The sequence below is a fragment of the Drosophila subobscura genome, chromosome U, assembly GCF_008121235.1.
Source record: "Drosophila subobscura isolate 14011-0131.10 chromosome U, UCBerk_Dsub_1.0, whole genome shotgun sequence".
NCBI classification, from domain to species: Eukaryota; Metazoa; Arthropoda; class Insecta; order Diptera; family Drosophilidae; genus Drosophila; species Drosophila subobscura.
The window spans coordinates 8,491,493-8,516,114 of record NC_048534.1 but is presented as its reverse complement, the minus strand read 5'-3'; the positions used below and the strand labels follow the sequence as shown (position 1 = coordinate 8,516,114).

Genomic DNA, 24,622 nt, shown 5'->3' with positions numbered 1-24,622 from the left:
TCAACAGGAACTCGATTTTATTCATATCATAATGAGCCATGGCTAACACCCTAAAACAACATTCCAATTAAGCTTCATCTATCATTTCATGTTACATCTGCATTATCTGGGCAAGCCCCATCCATATTTAACACGAAATCAATCAATTTGATAGAAAAACTTTCCCACAGCGAAGCAAAATTATTAAAGTCATAAATCTCTGAGGCAGCCCGTCCTCTCCCCTCCGGCACTGTGCAGAAAACAATTAACTCTGCCTTACTTGGAACAAAAGGAGGGAGTTGGAGTGGGAGTAGGAGTAGATAAGTACTTAAGGAGCTAATCTTTCACAATCTGTAGCTGGTCGATCGCTGCGCATCTTAAATGCATTTAAGATTGTTAAGCTGTTGGACAAGCAGCTGGCAGCCATGTTTAGCCCTTTGTTCGTGGCCAGACCAGACCGTTTTTCAATATCCCTCACTCAGTCTGGGGCGGATACTAGCCTCCAGCTCCATTAAAACTAATTAATGTTAGGGCATTTAAAAATAGTTTGCCACGAGGAGCTGCAGCAAAGTTCGCTGCACCAAGGAGTAAATAATAATTACTAAGGCTTTGGCCAATGATCATTGCATCATTATCATCATCATCATCGCCATAAGTTGCACGGCGGGCGGTAATGCAGCCACACCACAGCCAAAGCAGATTGCTTTGCTCTACCCCCCTTCTCGCGGGCTGCCTACGAGGCAATTGACCAACATTTTCAATTAATTTTTGCTCCAATAATCAGGCAGCCTAACGTTACGTGGCAGCGACGACGCTGCCACTGGGGCCATGGGGAGAGAGAGAGCGATGTGTCAGTGTCGCTGTGCTCCACCCCATTTTCCACCCTACCACTACTTCGACCCCGACCACAAACACTTTGCATACCCCTAGGATGATGTGCCACCGGAAAAGTTCTCTTTGGCCCGGCCTTAACGCACAGTTGAGTTATTCGAAGCGCAGCTGCCGGCCAAAGGCAGCAGCCCACACAGAATCGTGCCACAAAATATTGCAGTAAAAGTTTATATATGACCACTCGTTAACCTTTTTTTCTGCCATAGCCATACCCCCGTTCAGCGGCTAGGAAATTTATATTATAATAGAAGGCAGCTTGCCAAGACAATACCATGGCGAGCAGGGCTGTAGGACTCCTTTATGACAGGTGTTAGGGAAACCACTAACAATAAGTTGATATAATAGTCGAAATTTCACTTAACCAGAAATAAAACTATCATGAAAATCTGGGGTCCCTTGGGAGCTCAATCTTGCCATGTTCGAAAAGCTTTCTAATTGCTTCTCACATTTCCAGCTTTCGTCGCAGCTTAACCCTGAGTTGTTGGAATCAGTTTTGCCAGTTGGGTTTTGCCAGGAAAAACCATTGAAAAGTATGCTACATAAATGCAAACATTTAAATTAAGTATACAACCTTACTGAGAATATGCATAACTTAAGCGAATTGGGTCAGCGATTTCTAATTTCCTTTGGCTTGTGGCAGACCTAATTATATTTTCAATGGAGCAATTTATGATGCAATGCATAAAGTTAAAGCCAGCTACAAAGTTTCGCCGCTCGCCTGGTATTCCCGTACACCCTCTAGCTCCTGTGGCAGAGCTGTCAAGCCATATATGTACACTCAACTGAGGTATATACATACATATGTACATATATATACACAGGGCACATCCATATGTGCGAGTTTGTAAGTGATTCCATGTGCATTAACTTAAATGCTTTGCGGGCTGGGCTGTGCTGGGCACTTTGCGTTCTAAAAGGCAAAAATAAAATAAAATGAAATGAAAAATGCGAAGACCAGAAAGAAAGTGTAGGAGGAGGAGCAGCCAGAGCCAGAGTGGTATGTTGAGACGGGTAAAAAACGCTTTTTCAAACATTTAACGATTTTTTAGGTCAGCCACGAGAGCACACAAATATTTTAGCATAAAAATACGAATATACAAACAAATATTTATAGGGAAGTGTGCGTGTGGGAGCATACTCGTGCTCATGTGTGTGTATGTATAACTTTTTCCCTTAGCTTAACTCCATGAATGTCAGACACAACACCCACACACACGCACCCTTTAATATAGAGTGCAGTTTATGAGGATTTCCTCCTGGAACTTCGCTTCTTGTAATGCGAAACTTATTAACATACTTCAGGATGTGCACAAGGAGTATGTCTCTCTGTGTGTTCTCTGAGCACTCTAATTGCAGCGCCTACACTTGCAAAACTAGTCAGAATGTATGAACATTTTTTGGCTACAAGAAAAAATTTTAAGTTTATTGTTGGAAGTTTGTTGTCTTATGAAAATATGTTAGAGCTCTGCTAGTAGGGCGTGGCCTTGTCACGGCTTGACAGTAAGCATGCAACAAACATTATGAAGAAGCAAAATTGGTGCAGAATAAGTAGGAAGCGGGCGACGTTCTGTTATTATTGAAACCCATTACCCCTCCGCCACAGCTTTTGCTTCATACATATGTACATACATTTGTGCCACGCACTGTGGCACCTCTCTCTCTCTCTCTATCGCTCTGCGTGCCTCTCTCTCTTTGCTGTAAATAATTTCAAAGTCTGCGTACGTTCTGAAAAATAGGTCAACTGTGTTGTTGCTGTTGTTTCTGGCACTGCTGCTGATGCTGATGCTGCTGCTATTTAACTGGGCGTGACTGTAAAAGTGGCAAGCTGAAGTTGCATTTGCCACGCCCCTAGATCTCCAACTCCAACGCTCCCCTAAGAGGTCTCCCACCTATGCCTAGAAGCTTTCGACCAAAAAGTGGCTGGCACACAAAAATGCACCAAATTTCCACATACATATTTCTCAGCCTTCTGACAGTTAATTGGGCTGCAGAAGGCCGTGGGCGGGGCAGGGTAGGGGGGGGCATATACTTATATAAGCATGTTGCACAGGATCAACTGGTGGTTAATATTTGATGGCTGCCACTGGTACGTATTCTCCTTGCAGCTGCGCTAGGTGGCCAGCCACCTGCCACCTGCAACTGCAACTGCCACTCGCACAGAGCTGGCTTAACTGCAGTGACCTACTTTCCGACAATGCATTTTTGCAGAAGCTGGAGTGGGACACAGGCACGCAGAAACACGCAGAGAGAAACGGAGAGAGAGAGAGAGAGAGAGCGAGACTCAAGGGAGGTCGACAGGGGCTGGGGTTGGGGCTGGGGCTGGTACTGGGGCTGGGACTGGGGCCGTGGGTAGTAAGTGTTATTCGAGGGCTGCATCAACAAGTACACACTGAATAATTTCCCGTACAGCCCGAGAAGGAAGCAACAAAACGAGTGCAGAAGTGCTGGCTCCTTGATTTGACTTGTTTTTTTCTGGGCCACTGCTAACACTGCATCGTTGGTGGAAGAATTGAAGTTTCCCATTAAGAGGGAAACGATAATAAATGGAATGCTCGCACTGCAAGGCAAACAACTCTCTCGGCAGGCAGTGAGGAATTACCCAGTCTTACTTAAGGGCATTTACACCCTCCTCCCTGCAGCACTGTATATCAATCTGTTGAATGCACACGGACTTAAGCCGTAAAATAAAGCATCAGATGTGCATGCGAGAGGGGAGGTTGGATGGAGACTAAAAGCCATATAAAATATGATGCATACAGAATTCTTATACTCCAGATTTGAAAAAGCAAAAAAGTAAGGCATAAGACTAACATTTATTTAACCCTGTCGAAGTTTATTTGGGTTTATATTTGTACCTCCCATTGAACACACTCAATTATCAACTTTGGCAACTATACGCCTATGATATGGTGGGATCTTTGAACAAACCGTAATGAGGTATGTTTAAAAAAATAATAATAAATAATAAAGCAAACAATTCAGTCACTTATCAAAGCTATTTACAAGTTGAATTTGTAGCAACTTCTTTTATATTTATGATTATGATGGTATATTAAATTTCGGCTCTATCATTTCTATTAAATAAATTTGAATTGTTTACAAAAATTTCAGCATTTTATTATTATTTAATTATGTATATTACAAATGAAATAGCATCTACAGAATTCTCATTTTGGAGTCAACCCAATTTCACGTTCCTCTCCACAAATTCGTGTGTACATTGTAAGCGACTAGCCCAAGCCAAGCCCAATCCCATGAATGAATCCTTTGGCACGCTCCCAAGGTTAAAGCTTTAACTGCGGCAACTCTTGCTCCCAGCCGCCTACTACCCCGCCTCGTAGCGCTGTCATTTTGAGACCAAACGAACCGTGAAAATGCTTTGCTCTAAACTATAGAAAAGTCAACCAGCAGCGCGAAATCTTTGCAGCAACTATTTTTACATTTCAGTTCTACAATACATATGTACATACATACATACATGGTACATATGTACATCTATACACACATATATACATACTTTATCTATACATATTCTGGTTGCTCAGAATTGTAGTTGAAAATTTCGCAGAGTTCTTGGGGCATTTTGTTCGTTGGCTTGGCTAAAATAAATGTTGCAAACAACAAATAATAAATAAATAACTAAGCAGCAAAAGAGCAAGCTGGACAAAAAAACGAGAGTAGAAAAATGAACAGGAAAAAATGCCGAGCTCAAGGAAGACACGGAGGAGGAGGGGGAGGAGACGGCAGATGGAAAAGATGATGGGGAGGAAACAGAGCGCGAGCCAAGGCAAAGGCAGAGGCAGAGGCAAAGGCAAAAGCGAGGCAACGAGTCGAGTAGAGTCGAGTCAAGTTGAGTTGAGCCGAGTCCATGTCCTTGGGCAACTTCCCACGCAAAAATATTCACCAGCAAAGGTTACACCAACACACACACACACACAGAGAGAGACACGCACAAAAGCAATCAAAGAGAATGGCTGAGGCACACACACACACACAAAGAGAAGAGAAAACAACATAAAAATTAAAGAAGCTTTAAGTATTGCCTCCCTGATGCTGCTCCTGTCAGTGGGTCCTGGTTCTGGCCTGGCCCTGGGGGGTGAAGCGTTGGGGGGTTTGGGGTGGATAGAGAGAGAGCGCGTTCCCCGCTGGCAGGGAGGGGGCTGTGTCTTTTGTGCGTCGGTTGTTCCCTGCTATACGAGAATTTTTCTAAGAATTTGCACGCTGCCAATGTTTATGCGCTCTCACGCACTTTGGTCTCTCTCTCTCTCTCTCTCTGCACTCTTTTCATCCGTTTTAGAGTCCTCTCTGTGATAGCTCTCTCTCTGTCTCTGTCTCTCTTCTCTCCCTGTTTACCTTAAAGCTCTGCTCTGTATGTGTTAGTTCTGTGCAAAATATATACAAATGTGCAGCGATTATGGCCAAAAGATCTTTGTGCCGCTGCGAGATACATTTATACAGATACACAGATACACAAAAGTGTTGGTCCATTGATGCGGCAATGTGTAGGCAAATGCTCGAAAAATATTTTTACAAGTTTCTAAAGTAGAGTTAAGGAGTATTGAACTCTTTTTCAAGCATTTAAGCATATATTTCGGAAGCCTTTGCCAACTCTCTAACCGCTAAAAAATTGTAAAATATTCGTATGTATTTCATAAATTATGTATACATATGTATGTTTATGTACAGAAATATGTATGCATATATGTACGTATTTTTAGACGTTTTGAAGATGCCTCGTTGGCGGCTCTTTTACCCCACATACCCATATTTATGAATTTTTTATTTATACATATATCCGCGTAATCGGCATATGAGCGCACATGGCAGCTGAGGGACTCGCAATCAGGACGAGCAACCTAATGGACGAATGGCGCTGTAAACTGTTTGAAATGCTGAAATCCACTAGCAGAGCAGAGCACAGCGCGATACTAATTTGAGACGATTAAAAGATTTAACTTTACCCTTTTCGTGGTCCTCGAAATAGTTCGTCCTATCATTGAGTTTCACGGTACAGAAGTTCAGGCTGATTAGGAAGCAGGCAAAGTGCATGGAATGCAACCAGTTCAACATTCATTAATCACTTAGACACAGAATAAATGATGGAGTTGATCCTTAGTCACAGTTGCGCATCTGCGGGCGGAGTTTCTTTTATGTTAAATCTCATTTAAGTGCATAGAAAAACGTTCAATTGTAGCTTATCTTGCCGATAAGCCAAAAAGGAGTTGTTGTTTCTGAATGAGTCAACAAAGAGTTTAGATAATTGTATCGAGTATCTAAGTCGCCCGCATAACCACACAGACATGAGTCAGAAAAGCCGGAACTATGGGAAGTTTGATATCATTTCCTTCTTGACTAACCTCCATGCTAAAACTGTGCACAATCTAAGCTCAACATTTCCTTCGCCAGCAGAAAAATCAACACATGCGATGGCCTGCGATTTATCTAAATTCTTTCATATCTAACTATTTCTTATAATAGAGATTTATATGTAGTTTCCCCGGTTTTCAGCCTCAGTTATTCATATAAATAATTATATTAAAATTATGTATAAACCAGTCGTGTGAGAGGTCAATGTCATCCTTCTAGCTCCGATTGAAACATCCACAGAAAGTTATTGATTGAATGTTAGTCTGAATTAAAATGGCAATATTGGAGCTCTCCCAGAAGGTGCAAATAATTGCAGACCTAGTAAAATGTTTAAACAATCACAATGGAAAACCGTAAGCTTTATTCTCAAATAATATTTAATATATAAAAAATCAAAGATGATCTAACACAGCCGAACTCATGAGACCCCACTGAACACGCCTCATGGCACCCACTCGTCCACGTCGTAGCTCTTCTGCGAGAACTGACACTGGAGCTCCCCCTCCTTGGGCTTGGGCGCAGATCTTTTCTGGCGATGGCGCATTCCGCCGAGCAGACCCACCAGCAGCAGCACGAAGAGCGCACCGCTGGCCACACCAATGATGGGAATGGTCCAGGGATTCAGCTCGTCCTCATCGTCGGTAGCTGCATCGAGGCTGAGTATCTGGTCGAGCAGGGTGCGGCGACAGCTGAGAGTGGCGTTCTGATCGTCGCTCTCCTCCTGAACGTAACCTTCCGCACACTGGCAGAGAGCCGACTCGTTGCAGGTCTGGTGTGGACCGCAGCCGACCTGGAGACAGCCGGCCTCGTTGCTGTTGAACTGTTTCTCCCGGCACTCGCCGCGGAAGAGTATAAAGTCCTCGGGACAGTCGGTGGCGGCTGTGGCGGTGGCAATGGCTGCCTCCATTGTACTGTATTCCGTGGTGTCCAGCTCATCGGACATCGACTCGGCACTGGCCTCCGCGCATCTGTCCTCCTCCTTGTCCCACAGATAGCCCGGATTGCAGGCGCAGCGCTCCACGTCAATGCACTTGCCGTTGGCACAGCCGTCACCCAGCTGACAGGTGGGCACGCAGTCGCCACTGACACCGTCGCCGGGGGGGGCCAAGTGCTTGTAGCCCTCGCGACAGGCACAAGTGTTGGGCGACACGCACTGGGAGCCACTGGCACAGCCCCTCTCGCAGATGGGCTCGCAGTAGTGGGTACCGTCCTGGTGGTTCAAGGCGGAGATGTAGCCGCTGATGCACTGACACCGTTGCGGCGCCACGCAACTGGCATGGGCGGGGCAGCCACGCTCGCAGACGGGCTCGCAGAGACCCGACTCCACCTGGACGTAGCCCTGGCAGCACTCGCTGACCAGCTTGTACGTGAGCTGCTCCTCTTCGGCGTTGTAGAACTCGGTCTTCTTCTCGGGTTTCTTCCAGAACTTCCACTTGGAGGGCGGCTTGACAATGGTCCGCTGCTTGGTCACGGGCTGCACGGACCGCACGGTCACATTCCGTTCGCAGTAATTCTCCCGCAGCGAGGTGCCCAGCACGGGGCTCAGCAGCAGTACGAGGCACCAGATGATCTTCATTGCGAGTACTTGGGAAACTTGTCTGATCGCGTCGACGTTCGGCTCAGAACTAAATTGGCCTGACAATGGCCGATCGCTCGAGACCTAAGCCGGGGCTGGCAGCCAGACGCAGGCAGAGGGACAACACAACAACATCCGCAGTCATAGCTATAGATAAGTTCGTTCTGGCAATCTCAGAGGGTTGCTGCATATCGGAGACGCTGCCAAAGGTCACCCCCGGGACTGGCAGACAATGGGCTCTGATGGTTCTCCCCTCTCTCTCTCTCTCTCTCAAACTCGTAGCTACATTTATGTATCTGTCTTTCATGTCTTTCTCTTTTATGTTGCTATCATAATGCCCGCTTAATAAGTCGCCCGCATACGCATACTGACACTGATAACGTGCAAATCGCATTAAGATACATTTGTTGTTCATTGAGTAGCGCCGCTCATTCCCACATGACTCGCCATAGAGCGGAACTATTGTAAGTGCGATAAGCTAACCTCCAGTCCTAAGACTGTGCACATTTAATCGCCATCAGCGGGCAGATTTTACAGAAAATATATTCCGCTCTCAGGCGCAGGCCACAAAATATTTTCCAAACCCAAACCTGTTTTTGGTTTCTCACTTTTCATCTTAGATTTATCAACAGGTCTGGGATTCTACCTGCAGAGTCAGGTGCCTGTACCTGCATTTGGGTCCACCGCTTCGGTGTAACCTTTTAACTATGGCAATCAAGGAACAGTGTCTCTGGGTTAGGATGGACGCTCCTTTTGGGCAGAATATATGTGACAGAAACTATGCTGATTAGAAATTCATTGTCGTCTGTAGGTAATGAGCCTTTTGGGGGTTTTAAATACTCGAAGCCCAAGAAGTAAAGGAGTAAATAAAATACTGAAATTAAGACAAATTTTTTGAATATTTCTTACCAGCATAATGGACAATCATCCACATAGAAAAACATTCCCCAAACCATTCTGAAGGTCAATAATTGCCAGAATCTTTTCTCAAGCAAATCAATTTTCATGGTTTTTCATATGATTATATTGTTTGTTGTAGAGCAGGAGTTGTGTGTGTGTTTTCTAGCCACAGCAGTTCTGACGTCATTGGGGCTGTAGCATTTGTTACTTTTGTCACGCTCGTTTCAAGTCAGGATCCCTGGGACAATGTAGAGCACACACACACACTCGCTGTGAACCCAAAAGGCGCACACACACCCACACACACACATGTGCGGTACGCAACTGTCAATGCAACAACAGGCGCCGTATAGGGCACGTATCCTGGGCCGCAAAAGACCCCCGGACTTCGCCGAGCTCCCGTTTAGTCTGCCGGGGCTGGGCTCCCCTTTATGGAACATATGAACGGATGAATGACAGCTGACAGAGAGACAAAAGTGTGTGTGACACAGTCACATTCTAATCTAAAATAATTGAATTGAAGTCAGATTGCAACTGATGCCTTGCTCCCGCTCTCCCAGCGACTTGCTGTGTGGGTTTCTGTGTGTGTGTCTCCCAGATACAGATATGGCACGACGAGCGAGCATCTTTTGTGGGTGTTTGTTGGTGTGTGAAAAGTGTAACTGTTGGATAACAGATAAACGGCAAACTCGCCGCTGCTCGGCATGTGCCAGTGACAGACAGAAGCAACCCGTATCTGCCTTTTCATCTGTATCTGCAGGCACCCTTTGCTTGTATCTGGTATCTACGAGTATTTGGCAGCCCACAGCCTCACATATGCACAGCGCCTCCCGGGATAATTAATGGTTCAGAGGGTTACGCTAACTGGATTTGTGGATTGTCACAGCTCCTGCCTCAGTCCTCAGTCGGAACATTCATCCACGAGATTTCTCACGTTTGCCAACTGCAATTAGGCTCGGGGAATAGCCAGTCAAAGTTATTTTTGCCTAAGTTATTGCCTCGGCTGAGGTTGCGACTCGCGACCCGCTAATTGCCAGCTATAAATTTGCATTATCTCACGTAGGGAAAACCAGCCAAAAGTCTGTAAAGGAAGTCCTTTGCACCTTACTTTGCTCCCCACTCTGTTAAATTATCTAAGTTGCTGTCGGCCGCAAAGTTTGGGGCCTGGCCATGTGACATCTGCTGCTCAAATGCACAGGCACGTAGCCGCTACTGCTTCGCCTTGGAATGGGACTTGATTGGATGGAAGTCGCAGCGGCAGAGGTAGACGCAGAGGTACAAAACTTGGTCATGGACAGTTTAACTGGCAGCATGTTAAGGTATTTCATGGCTTAGCCTTCTCTTTCACCTTCCTTCCCTTGTGCTGCGAAAACTTTCGGCCACACAAAAGTTTTCAGTTCCCAAATGATATGACAATAATTTTAATTATAGATTAGCAGACAAATCCTCGAATGAGCACTAAAATTGCCTAAATTATTTCCTCGGCACAGGGTCTGCCATGTGCACAGCATCCTGGGTTAACCCTGGTCTTGTTGATGCCCTGTACCTCGGTTTGTGTGTATTTGTAAGACTGAGATGTAATAATATTCCATTAACAAAATATTTGGTATTATCTTCGCCTAATATAAAGTTGTTGACAAGCATAATAAATCATCATCTATAAGTATTTTTAAGAACTTGTTAATTGATATTCAACATTGAGGGACTTAAGCAATGCACTTCCCATTCATTGCGAGGTACTTAACATACTTCAGCATTTCCTTCAGCAACTGAATGATGCTTCCCGTCCATTTTGCTATTTTCGTTGGTAGAAAAATTTGTAACTTTTCGTCAGCTTTGCTGACCTTTCCGCTGTCCGCTATGCGCTTCTATATTTAACAGCACAACCTCTGCCCTGGCCTAGTTTCGACTTAAATTAAGTGGACTAAACAAAAATAAAAAATGTAAAAAGAAAATAACTCAGAGAACTGTTAACCTTAAATTCATTTTTCATTCGCGAAGTGAAGGTTAATGGAAGAAACGCAGCCAGCTGAGGGAAAGCTGCAGGGGAACAAAAAAAGTGAGCATTGTGTATCATCCTTTGTGTGTCGGACTACAAGGATGCTGGAGGAGGGGTAGGGCGGGAGAGCACACGTGAGAAACTTTGCAAATGGAAAAGAGAAACTGAAAGCTGAATGCTGAAAACTGAAAACTGCGTCGCCGGCTGTGATTAAAAAGCAGCTACGCCATTTGTTGTAGATATTCTCGTATTTTTCATGTGCTGCCCCACACCCATCTCTGATGTCTCTTCAGGTGGGCTGCGGCCATTTTCATTTGCTGGAAAGTTTAAGGTCCTTCATACATAAATAAGCAGTAGGCAAGCGGCGGCGACGACGTCGGCGGTGTCGCCTCAAAGTACAGTGGCAGAGGAAAGTACAGCAGAGGAGCAGAGGGGCACGGCAGAGCGGCAACAACTAAGCGGACATGACACCCTCCACAAGAGCGCACTTCAGAGAGGACCAACAACAACAGCAACAACAACAGCGGCAGCTGCGACACTCATCAACAACGGCCCAACAAGAGCGATAAAACAAGCGCAACAAGGACTCTGCAACGGGAGACGCGACGCGACGCGACGCGACAGGAACAGCACGACACATCGTACTCAGCCGCGAGTCCACCACGAGCCGAACAGCCGCGAGTGCCGAGCCTGACAACGCCTATGCCAACGTGTGGCAGACTTTGTCAGTGTGTGTGTGTGAGTGTCCTTTCAGCAGTCAGTGTGGCAGTGTGCCACTGTGGCAGTCAGTCAGGGCTGCTGGCACATAATTAAGGACATCGTCGGCCAAAGCGAAGGCAACACGGACAACAACGGCAAAGATAAAACTTTTTCAAATACTCTTTCTGAATGAAATTTTCAATTGGCATTTCTAATTGGATTACATTTTGGCAATGATTTATTTTAGCATATAATTTACTGAAGTATTAAGCATGAATATTTGTTGAATTATTTTCTGGCGAATCATCAACCATCAGCGCAGCCTTTCGTGTTCTTGAAAATATGGAAAAGATTACCAAAAAATTCTAATTTATCATTTCTGCTCTTGCTGGACAAGCAACTCTACGCACTTCCTATGACTAGCGAGCTTTCAAGGGTATAAAACACATCCATAGGACACACTCAAAGTTGCACTTTTGTTTCTGCTGTCTTCTCTCCGGCTGGCTGTTTGCATTTGAATATTCTGATGAGTGTACGCCCCACACACCTAGCGTGTGGGTGTGCCGGCATGGCGGAGTCTGGCTGAATGAATGATGAAAAGAAATGGCTAAAGAAGCTACCCGTGCCTGGATGGTAGGTCTGGATCTGGGCAAAAGACAAAGCCTCAAAATGAGCATAATGAGCATAAGAAGGCGGCAATGCCAAAAGTGCTCTCAGGCGCAGTCGGCCTGGGACACAATGCAGCACGAATTGTGTCATGTTATTAATGAAAAAGAGCCAAGTGCAGGGTAGTGGTGTGGCGGCTGGCCAAAATGAGCAGCGGCTGTAGGAGATGGAAACAAAAACAGGAAGCTGGAGCACTTTTAATATGCAACCTGATAGCAAATGTGTCCATGTGCGTGTGCTCTGCGAAATGAAAATGAGACTGAGAATGAAAATCAAGCAAAGCCCAAAAACCACGGCACCAGAGCAAACAAACAAACAGACGGACGGACGGACGGAGCGTGCGTCAAGTTATTTATTTGGCAATTGTTCGCTGCTTTTTATTGTCCTCGGAGTGGCTGCCACCGCCACCACCGACACCGCTGCTGCTGCGGCTCTCTCTCTGTTTGCTCTCGGACCACCCACTCAGCACCGCCCAACCACCCAACAGCTGTGTATTTGAATGTGTCTGTGCGGTCTTCAAAGGTCAATGGAACAATTTTAAAATGCTTGCCCGAAAAAATACACCAAAAAGCCCAACTAAAGCTCATATTCCTACACGGCGACAGGCAATGCCACCTCAGGGGTACACACGGAACTCGTCGATGGGGAGCCACCAGAGCCAGGGAAGAAACGAGGAGGAACGTTGTGAGACGCGTGACAAATTGTATACCCGGCACTCAGCCAGAGTCTGTCAGAGAGAGAATTGTATTGCAGCTTTCGAATGGGCGTGTATCAGGCTTTGTTTTCTGAAACTACATTTTTGATAAAGATAGAAGCACTTAAGAAAATATAATTCGAAATGAAATTAACACTTGAAAACGTAAATTAAATATTTTTTAGTTTTTTAATAATTCATATTTTCAATTATTTTTAATGAAATGTGTAATCAATCGTTTTGGGATCGAACTCGAAACAAAATTATGAATTAAGCTCTGAAAATACATACATTTAATTACAATTAAAACAAGAAAAGGTAATATTTCCAGCTATTCATTTGACACTGTTTTTTTTATATTAACTGTATTTAAACTCACACTCACCTTTTCTGTCTTTCCTTTTAATTTTGCATTCAATATTATTAGGCGATCCAATTGGTATATAAATAGTTAGTTGATCTAGGTGAATAATTGTTATTAGAAATGCTCCATTTATTGTTTTATTCATTAAACTTGGTTTATTTCTCTGTTTCAAATACTTTATCAAATTAGTCTCCAGCGACTTATTGAGATTTTATGAATGTAATGCCAGTAACTTGAGCTCAATAATGATGGATATTATTTAATTAGATGAGTTTATCGGATTATGCATATGTACGACTATGTATCAAGTGGATCGAATGATTCAGTTAAATTCTGCGTGAACAAATTTCCACGACATATCTTTTATTTTCCTTGGTATTTATTATATCAATCTTGTGCGTGTTTTGCCAGCTTATTGAAAATGTAAGCGGCATTCGCTGCGTTTTTATAACAATTTACGTTGAGTATATTTTCTATATGATAGAAAATTTGTATTCCAATTGATTTCCTTCGGTTGTTGCTGCGTATTAAAACTGATTTTAAAATCTTTTTGACGCCCAATCGAGTACACAGTTTTATATCGTTTGAATATATGTATTTTAAAATATAGACAATATATTAGAAATGTCTCGCCTCGTCATCATTATTGTTTAATGCTTATAGTTTATTTTGTGCAGTTTGGTTTTGGTTGAGTTTATGTTTCAAGCCTTTTTTCATTGCTTTAGTAATATTTGTTTCGGGTTTTTAGTGTCTTACGATAAAAGATTATTTCACGCAGTGTTCGATTTTCGATTATTTTTCGCGCACTGTTGGATTTTTGTATTTCCTCTCACTCAATCAGAATAAATATTGCTTAGACTTAAATTATGTGTATATTTTTTTCATATATATAGTTTTTGTTTTATTTTAGTTCTGTCATCCATTGCTAGTGGCTGCGGGGCGGAAAAGAGAGGAACAAAATGGAACTTAATTAATTTCACATATCACAAATTATTCAGCAGGCAATCATCACGATTTTCTCACTTGTTGACAATGCCCCAAAAAATATCTTCGGTTTTACACCCACACACACAATATGAACATAAAAGTAACCATTGCCATTTATTTTTTGGCACCTGTTATACACACACTCACACACACACACATTCACCTGCACAAAGAGCGAACAAAAGAAGAGAAGAGAGAGAGGGAGAGAGAGAGAGCGAGCGAGAGAGTTGCACTTGACATGTATCCGCAAGATACTTTCCATTTTGAAACAGCATCGCCTTGATGGTCAATTAGAAATTTGGCAAAACATTTGCGGGCCCATCAAATCGAATCGAAAATAATAAAAATCAAAATGGAAGATGAGGGGAAAATCAAAGTAAAAAATAGATGAAGGAAGTGTCTGTGTGTGTGTGTGTGTGTACTACAATGTTGCGATGAGGACAATCATCCTGATGCTGATGATGATAATGATGATTTGATGTTGATGCTGATGGAATTTTCACAAAAGTTACACATGAGAAAAGTGTGTAGAGAGAGGGGTGTGGGAGAGGGAGTATACATATGTATTTTGCACAAGAAGAAATAAGAATATCAATTTCCTCCTCTTGGAAGGTTCACACACGCACACACCGACAAGAACTCACTCACGCAGTTCCATCTCTAGAATACACACACATGCACACGCACGCGTTTAAACGATATTTGTACCATATATATTCATGAATAGTTCGGTTATTTTACCTGCTGGTCTGATGGTCTGATGGCTTGATGGTCTGGTGGTACACACGAGTATTCGAGCAACGTTTTCTAATTTATTTCCATGCATTTATGTATGTGTGTGGGGTAGGCATGTATTAGTATATGGCTATGTATATGGCATTGTAGTGCACAGTACACGCACGCACGCACTCACGCACGCACGCACACACTCACACACAGACACACGCGCGCGCACCGTTAGCGACAGACAACAGGCACACACACACACAAAACACACACACAACACACATTCGCACGCACTCACGCTCACGTTCACGCACACGCACAAACGGACACGGACACGGATACGGACCACGACCAATGCGACGCGACACTCCGCTGATGGAACACAATCTCTCAGTGGCTGTGCACGGAGAAAAAGGCAACTGACAGCACAACCCGAAACCGGAACACCAACTGAATCCGATGCTCGTCCAACAGTGGCAGCCAGGCAACCCTGGAAGTGACTGCAGAGGCAACGACGACGACCACCAGCGAGCCCAGCCCGAGCATCCAACGAAACATCCTTGTGCAGAAAAACGAGCTCTGGCTGTGGCTCTGGCTTTGACTCTGGCTCGGGGCTCGGCGAATGTAGGTGGGGGGTCAGGAGATTTTGCCAGAGCCAAGGCTGGAAGATGTGGCCATCCACGAGTCCTAGCGAGTCGTCAGGACTCGTGACTCCTGTGCCTGGAAGAAGCTTAAAAGCTCTTCCCTCAAAGCTCTGTCCTGTCGCTTACCCAGTGGAGGCTGTAAGAGAGTTCTGGAGATGCGCAAAAAGTATTTTTCTCACTCTCTCTCCATCTACATATTTCTCTTTAACTCCCTCAACCTCTCTCTCTCTCTCTGATGGCTGAGCCTAGCTTTCATGGTGTTAGCTAACCTAGAGAGATGCTCATCGAGGGGTGGGGAGGGGTGCTGGCAATAGAGACGTGCTCCTGTCGATTCGCATTGCGTTGGTAGTTGTGTGTGGTCACCCCCAGATGTTAGATACTTTCCATGAGAAATGGGCTAGTCACTTGAGATAGATAAAGAATGGCCAAAAATATTGATACAGGCATAACCACACGAACCATTGGATCAAGAGTTAAGAGCGTTTAGAGTTTTCATTAGTAAAATTCTTTGCTCAAAATTTAAAACCTTTTGTTACTTAGATTACTAGAAAATACAGACTTGAAAAGGCATGGAACACCAACATTAAATGGTGCTAAATGTTTTTTCTGTATTATAATATTAAAATATAATACAGATTTGTTTTCCTATGCCGCTGTAACTTGCCCTACTTGACCTACTGTCCTGCAACAGCGATCCTTCAATGCAATCGAAACTAATTTGAAAGTATTAAAAGTACACAAATCGGATTCATTCATGCACTCACCACAAATACAGGCTAAAAGAGCTTGCACACATACTAATACGAGCTGACACACACAGACACGTCAGCACTCTCTCTTCTCACACATAGAGACTCAGCATGCGTAGGGTCCAGAACCAAAAATGATTTATGACCCCACAAAAAAATTAATTTAAAGTAAATTCGCATGAATGAAAAATGGCTTTTACAAACGCAAAACTACAGGGCGCCCTCAGAGCGAAAAAGGTACACATAGAGAGTGGAATTCAAGAGAAGCCACAAAGAGAGAGAGAGAGAGAGAGATGCTGCATGGAGTCCTGTGCCGAGAGTAGCTCTTTGGCTCGGGACACTTGTAGGCAGCTTTCTCTTAACAGTCTCTCTTTCTCCGAGCTTTTAACTTACTCTCAAATTACTCTGGTTTCGCCAGAATACCTGCCTTCCATTGCAGTTATCCCTGTTTGTCCTTCCAGTGGCTTCCAAACCTCTCTACCTCTCGCACCCGACGCGCAGCTGCACGAACGACAAAGTTGGAGCAACTCCTGCTCGGCTTTTTTTTTTGTGCTTGGTATTCCTTTTTGTTTTTCCCTCTCGTTTTGGTATCCATGAATGAAGAATGCTGATAATGTCAGCCAGGCAGGCAGGCTGCTCGACCATCGAGGCATTCGCGCCTGGCACGCAGCGAGGTGCAGACAGGTCGAGGCTGCAGCACATGCAGCAAAAGCCTGCAGGATCTTTGGCCAAACAGCAGACCGACTGTTTCGGGCTGCTGAACTAACATTTTATATTATCCAGCCTAGCCCATAGATTTTCCTTGATTACGTATACGAAATATCTTGGTCGACTTGCATACTTTTCAGCGTCGTGAAGGGCGGGGAGTTTGTTTAGTTTTTAGTTGCAAATGAAAATTGAAATTATTGGACTTATTTCATACGTTTTTTAAAATTTATTCTTTGTACATATTTGTCCAATAAACGGGTGCTAGTCGGTCGATTGTTTCAAGAGTTTGAATAAGATTTGATGGAATAAATTTACTTAATCGTTGAAATAGTTTCCATGTCTTTAATTTCCCATTTTATAAGATTTTGTACAACTAACATCGAAAATAACTCAACTAATTCTGCACAATTGCAACTCATTTAAATCGATTATAACAATAATACGCTTTATTTTCTAATCTACGAAACATTCAATATTAATGTTGGTATCACAAATGAAAATCTATAACATACATTAAGCTAAAGCATTCAGATTAGTGCGCTGGCGGTAATTAAATGAGAATGGTAAACAAAATAAAACTGAAGCCAAAAGGAAGGGTAATTAATTTTCCCACTCCACGCCCATTTCGCATTTCCCCGTCTCATCCTTGCACCATCTCTCTGCCTCCCTGGCATCAGGCCATTGTTGTTTCTGTATCTTTTTGCTGTTGGCCTTTGTCGCGTGCTCCTTCAATTGCTTTATTTTTATCACAAACACAAAGTCCACATACACACACAGATACACAGATACGCTCTCACACAAAGATACACATTTGTTGTGGCTGTGCCAGCCGCAATCTAAGTGGCCTGCTCCAGTATCTTTGTATCTCTCTGTTTCGTGCGAAGCTTTTCAGATGATTCCCCAGCCCCCTGTTGACTCTCTCAATGCTACCCAACCACAGTCAGCTCTTTGTTTGTGCGGATTTTATTTAATTTTCCTGGCACTTTGTTTGTCTGCCTGTTTGCTTATTTGTTTTGATTTTTCATGTTTCGTGTTTCAGTTCTGTTTTCCCAGGGTTTATAGTTGATTTTGAGTTGTGTTAACCTTTGCCTTGGCTTTGGCATGGGTTGGCTTGGCTTCGGTGGAGAGTGTGTCAGTCCTTCGAGGGGATCATTCACAGTATGAAAATATCAAGCATACGACGTGAGGGTTCAGCGAACCCGTTCTTAGGGTCTCTGGGACCACTGGCAGTTGCATAAGTTTCCCCCACTTAAAGCTGTCATTTAATATTTGTACGAGCCAGAACCGAAACCCGAACCATCAATCGCGTTGAAGTGACCCATTTAACCAATGTCCATTCGATGCCCACAACTCGTTCACTCCGTTTCCCTTTCTCTCCCCTCCCCTCCAACATTTGGATGTCCATTGGATGTCTGCCCCACTTGGCAGCCCTGCTCAAATATTAATTCATATCAAGGTTTTGGCATTCATTTTCAATCCAACATCCTGAACCCCGAGCCCTCTGGCTTGCTGTCCCGCTGGCCTGTGGCCCAGTTCGTTTCGGTTGGGATCGGGTAATGAAATTTAAGCAGAATCGCAAACAAAGTTGTGCAATAAAATCAACAAACCGCAAATAAAGTGCAATTTAGAGCGGAGACTACCAAAGCCAGCAAAAAACCAAAGAAAAAACTGGAAAGGAAAAAGGAAAAGGCTTTTCACTGCACCCTTATACATGTACGAAAAACGCCGCACCGAGGCAGCGAGGTCTCCGACTGGAACCATCTGCAAGACTCCTTTACTCAGCCAGATTTTGGTTGCATTTTCTTGTTAGGAAATGCCAACAAAAGGCGACAAATTTTATGGAGAGCAGAGACTTGCCAGCGAGGCCGTACGGGAGCTGCAATTGTAGTTCTGCCAAATTGACAGTTTCAGTCCTCCGGCACTTCATTGTTTCAATTCTCGCCTCTGATTTGCCCGATAATTTATGCAACTTGATTTCGCCTCTCACTTTCCGCTTGTTCACTTTTCCAATTGATTTCGTGACTGTCAAATGAATTGTCGCCAGGCAGCAGCAGGCACTCCACTCCTATTCGAAAACTGTGTCGAGGACGATTGACGTTCAAAATTAGGCGAACCAATACGAACGGAGAATTTGGTTTTATTTTACTAGTTGGCATCGATAAGAGTTGCACAGCAAGCGGTAGAATAAGCCCAGGTCAAAAGCTGAAGACTTAACTCTGTTCTATTTAAGGCCTGAGAAAATGTCTGTCTAGGAACGTAAACGAAAATTTAAGAAACATTTATACACAGATTGCCCATCTCCTGGCGAATGGAATGGAAATGCAATCCGTGTGGCACACAAAAACACGACTGTCGACTGTCGAAATTGCACTCACACTTGACGGTCTGCACTGAGCTCATTTGGCATTTCGTTTCGATGTTCGCTTCACATTACTCATATCGAAACGTAAACGAGTAAATATGATAAATGATATGCGAGGGAAGGGGACTGCGAATGGGACTTATGCCTCGGCAGCCTCTGTCATTTCAATTCAGGGCACGACATTGATGGCGGCTTATCAGTTGATGGGGAGAAGACCGAAGGACCAGCAAGGACAAACACTTTATCGAAATTTTAATCCCTTCGATGGCTTCAAAGTAAGGGAATGGCTGGCGGAAGTTCGACCAACTGCAACTGCTACACTCAAGGCATGGCAGGCACCTTTACGCGAATTTTCCATTACTCACGGAAAGGTCCTTCTTCCTCTCTCCGTCTTGCTCTGTCTGTGCTGTGGCGTTCTGGTTGCTTTAATGCAATAATCCTTGAATGTCGGACTCACGAACGAGTTGATAAGAATTTCAATTTTTATGACAAGTCAACTTTTCCAGCCGGCAACAAGATGGCGGGCGGGCGAAACGAAACGGACTCAATCGTGCCAATGGCGGACAATAATAATAATGCCAACAACACCAGCAACAACTGCAACAATAATAACATGCCCGATTGCACTATTACCGCTGCGAACACTCTCCCGAATCTCTCAGCTCCTTTGTCCTTATATTTCATCCTTTTACACCTGCTACTCGTGGATTTCAAGGGCATACTCTGTTCTTCGTTCAAACTATTACAACCAGAAACTTCTTTTATGATGTTGCCATCAATAAAATGTCTTGATAATCGCGTACATATTTATGGTAAAATATATGAACAGATCATTTTTAGGTATCCGACAGTCGGAGCCCTCGAGCATGGAAATTTTATTCGTTTTTCGTTTTTATATATATCTTTTGGCCTGTAGTCTGCAGTCTGCAGTTTGCAGTCTGTAGCTGGAGCGTTATGATTTATTGGCATGCAACACGGAGCGCTGCGCTCTCCCGGAAATGTGTGTGCAGTCAGCCATTTTGATGCGAATGGTGGGGTTGACTGCGGCAGCCCGGAGGCGTTGTACCAGCCAGTTGTCGCTGGTGTAGCCAAGAGCTCAGATATCACTCGGTTCGCCTTTGCCTTCTGCACAGCGACTGTCAACAAATTTGCATCTCCATCCATCTGCAATGCCACACGAGGATGCATTTCCCTATTGGCATCTGTGTTGGGTTAATTGCTGAATGAACGGGCCTCATTTAGAATGGAAAAATGTTTTCTGTCATGCACTTTTATTGTAGCTGCCACACGGTGTATAATTCACTGCTTTATGAAATATACTCCCATGGAAAATGCATCCGGAAAGTAATTAAAAATGTAAATACAAAATTATAGGAAATTAATTAACAAAAAGTTTTAGCAAAAAAAATGAAGCTAAAAGTAAACCACCTGACTTTTGTGCCCTCAAACCAAATGAGCCCAACAATTTAAACAATTTTTATTCCATTCCAAATAAACAAAATTCGAAAACATCTCCACTTTAAGCTTTAAGCAAGTGCAATTCGAATTTCTTACCATATCAATAAATTCATGGACCATCCTCAACGTTGAATAATAGCTCTAAATAAATGATAAAATTCCTATGTAATTGGAGCACCTCTTAAAATTCATTTATAGCTTTTGCTCGCAAACTTCATTTGGAATGGAAATGCTCATGGAAACTTTTCAGTCAATTTATTTTCATTTTGTTTGGTTTTTGATAAATGCCACACCCAGAAAATCCACAGAAAATTACGTCGATTATTCAATCATTTTGCCATCATCCTTTCTGCAATTCTCTTTCAGCATTTGGCACTGCCGTCGGGGGCTGCAAATTCAGTCAGACATGACTCTGATTTGTTGAAAGTTTCGTTGTCAGCAGCAATTAAAACAACAACGCCCACGCCCGCCCTCCCACAAAAGCCCACTAAAAAATGCACAGAAAATTACGAGAGTTGTGCAGCACTGAAAGCCAACACAAAAACGGGAAAACTGCAAACAAAAACCAAATTGAAGCCTGCCTTCCCACACCACAGATGGAATATTTCCGACTGGCCCTGGACCTGGGACTAGACCTACGACTGGGACTGAAATTGCGACTGGACCTAGGGCTGGACGAACGCAGGGAAAAATGAAATTAAATACGGAAAAGCATGAGGGCGGAAAAGCGTCAGCCGACGTCGACCAGCAGGCTGTACATGTGAGGCTAAATATTGCCTGAAAGTCAGCCGTTGGCTGAGCTATTTCAGGTCCTGTCCGTGTACTTGTCCGTATCCGCATCCGTATACGTATTCGTGTCCTTTCCTTCGTTTATTGTTCGCATGCCAAAATTGTTAGCTGCACACCAAATAAATAAACACACACACATGCATAGCAGATACACACTCACACACACGCACACACGTGCTGCAGAAATTGTTGCAACTTCAAAGGCAAAAAAGGAAACCCCAAACTAAATGCAGTCCTGTGTTTCCTGTAATGAAAACTTTTGAAATTTTTGGTTCTTCCGCCACTTTTTCGTACCCTTGTGGAAGGTTGCAAGTATGTATACATATGTATATGTATGTATTCATAAGTAGTACATATTATTTACATAGTTTTGTTGACCACCATTTAAAGACCACCAATAGATCTGCAAGGGTATCTTGGAATTCGGCCCCGAAGCAAGCATTCCTCCATGGTTGCTTGCTTTCTTTAGCTTTGCTTTTGGCTTTAAAAAACAGGAGGCGAAAAGAGATTAAGAAATTCGCATTGTGTTGCAGTGCAGTTGTTGCTCCAGTAAATAAAGTAAAAATTCTATTAAAATTGAAAGGGCAGGGATTCGGCTACAAACAGTCACGAAGCGAGCTTAGCTTCTATTTTTGCTGGCCGTTGTTTGGACTTTGCCAACGGTCAGAATTGCAATTACAATGAGCCAAGGGTAACACAGAGAGCTACGGCCAAGGGCCATTCATGCCGAACGAGGGCGCGACCAGTACAAAAAATGTTAAGAGAACGGACAATGCATCTATTGTAATATTTATAGTGATAGCAAAGAAGGCGAGGAGTTTTAAGTGGAGCTGATTTCAGGGGAAATTAATGTGAAATTGCCAAAAGAATTGAAAAGAGAGAAGGAAAGGAGAGGAAACGTAATTAAGAACTTAAGAAAAGGTTAAATTTTTGGCCAATTGGGATACAAAGTAATGTCTTCTTGAAATAGCATAACGAAGTTTTCTTTCACTCAAGCGATGCTGAAGTCACTGCAACAGTTTGCTCTCAAATTGCACTTCAACATGAAATATTCCATTTATCAAGTCATGCATCCGACTTGAGCCAAATGTTATCCGGCAAACTTCATTCCGCATAACCATCACTCATAAAATATAAGTAAGTCATATGGCACTTTCCTGTTCATTACGCGAGCCAAATGGGCAACGAGGAAAACTCTGAGAAGCTCAAAAAAGGCTAGCGCCAAAAAGATGAAGGCAAATTTATTTTGCGGAACTAAATTGAAATAATTTTGGCAGCTGAAATGTGTATAAAAATATTTTAATACCATATACACACAGAGATGGCAGGAGATAGAGTCGCTGGAATAGAGTCGAGAGTCCCAGACTTGCTTGCAAATAAAAACAGTTTTGCTTTGCCCAAAACTATTCCTCCAGACCATCTGCAGTGCTTCTGGCAAATATGTTGCCTGCTCTGCTGGCACCGGGCCAAGTCTCCGTAATTTCAGCGCTTTTTTTGTCCATTGGCCAAAGGAAAATGCAGCTAAAGCGTCGGCAAGGCAAACAAACAAGCGGCAGACAAGAAGTACATATTAAATTTGTCATTTTGGCACACTGGCTGACTGTGGCCGCGGGGGCGTGCCGGACAAAGTTCAAGTCAATTGCAGTCATTGCAGTTGCACTTTAAAAACGCATTTACCCGTGGAAATCAAATTAAATTTCCCCATGCAAAGGCGAGGAAAAATGTTGAATGCCAGTTCTGCCAGTGAAGGTGTCACAAAGCCATCAATCAAACATTTCACTTGCAGCACGAAAGTGTGCAGTGGAAACTCTTTTTCTGCAAATAATGAATAATTAATTCGTTCTTCTTGAAAACAAAAGAGCCATAAACCATTTATTTTGAGTTCTTAATCAGTTGTGGAAAATGCAAGAGAAATATTTATGACATCAGCCCAATCATCTCTGAATCAAGTGAATAAAAAATACATAAAAGAACAATTATTCAATATAGCTAAAGTCAACAATTATCTTAGTTAATTTTTTTCTGAAGTATAAAGAATATAATCAACAGTTGGACGCCAAATGTTGTGTTCAAATCCTTTAGACTTTGAGACAAATTTAAACAAAGCTCTGGCCCCAAATATTTATTCATTATTCTATGGATACTTACTTTCTAGAGTAAGCATGAAAAATCAGTAAAAGTTAAGGCTGGGAATGCTTTTTTCCAACGTAGCAAACTTTTGGTCAAATTTAAAATTAAATCTGTAAGCTGTATCTGCAAGAATTTTTAAAGAATTAATGCCCAAATGCATTTCAAGCTCCTATTATTAAAAAATACAAAAATCCACCGTTCAGGCTACCAGAACACATCGTTAACTTCGCACACCTTTGCCGTAGACAATTGCAATCACATACGGAATGTCCGGGCTGGACGCACCGCAACTCAAACATTATACGATGCCATCCTGATTGCACTTACAAGTAAGACAGAGCGAATATGTGCAAATGCTAAGTGGGGGTTTGGGTTTGCTGCCCCACATTTCAATTTCAATTTTCAGCCTTTAGCCGCAGCAACAACATTTTTTGGAACTGGCTCAAAACTCAAATTAATATACATAACAACAGTTGTGGCAACGGGCAAATTTGTACAGTCATAATCGTTCTACTTGCCAGGTGGTTCTGGGTCTGGGTCTGGGTCTGAGTCTGTTGGCCCCAGCCAAGCCCCAAGCTTTGTGTGGATGCCTCCATCCATTGGTTAAGTGCATTGCTTGTTGCGGCTTTTCCGCTATAGCCCCCTCTCACTCTCCAAATCTCTTGCTATTTCTCTCTCTCTCTCTCTGTCTCTGGGACAGCTGGAAGCTTCCACTGATGCTGCCACACAGACATTCTCGTAATGCCGTCAAAATCCGCAGGCAAATAGGATAAAGTAAAAGTTGAAATGCAGGTGAAAAGCAAATACACAAATAAACCGAACAGAATGAAATGAAAGAGACAGAAACAGAGACAAGTGTGGGTGTGGAGTGGCTGGTATGATGGATGGTAGTAGTGGAGAAGTTTTCAATTGTGGAAATTGCATATTTTAATTG

The 24,622-nt window shown here is 43.3% G+C and overlaps 2 protein-coding genes across 2 annotated transcripts in view; both read right to left on the bottom strand.

Annotated features, from left to right (window-relative positions):
- The window catches only part of LOC117899975 (neuronal acetylcholine receptor subunit alpha-7), a 56,412-nt gene extending 41,337 nt beyond the window's left edge, over positions 1–15,075 (bottom strand). The window contains exons 1-2 of the mRNA XM_034810134.1: positions 14,864–15,075; positions 13,157–14,067 (exon numbers count right to left, since the gene is read on the bottom strand). The gene's annotated coding sequence lies outside the window, so the exon portion shown is untranslated. The remainder of the gene's footprint in view (positions 1–13,156; positions 14,068–14,863) is intronic.
- LOC117899976 (multiple epidermal growth factor-like domains protein 10) lies at positions 6,585–7,870 on the bottom strand. The gene has a single exon (XM_034810135.1). The coding sequence runs from the start codon at positions 7,811–7,813 to the stop codon at positions 6,680–6,682; it is 1,134 nt and encodes a 377-aa protein (XP_034666026.1). The 5' UTR covers positions 7,814–7,870; the 3' UTR covers positions 6,585–6,679.
- Positions 15,076–24,622: the final 9,547 nt, after the last annotated feature.

Coding starts and splice junctions, on each gene's coding strand:
- LOC117899976 (XM_034810135.1), bottom strand. CDS start 7,813: ATGAAGATCATCTGGTGCCTCGTACTGCTGCTGAGCCCCGTGCTGGGC.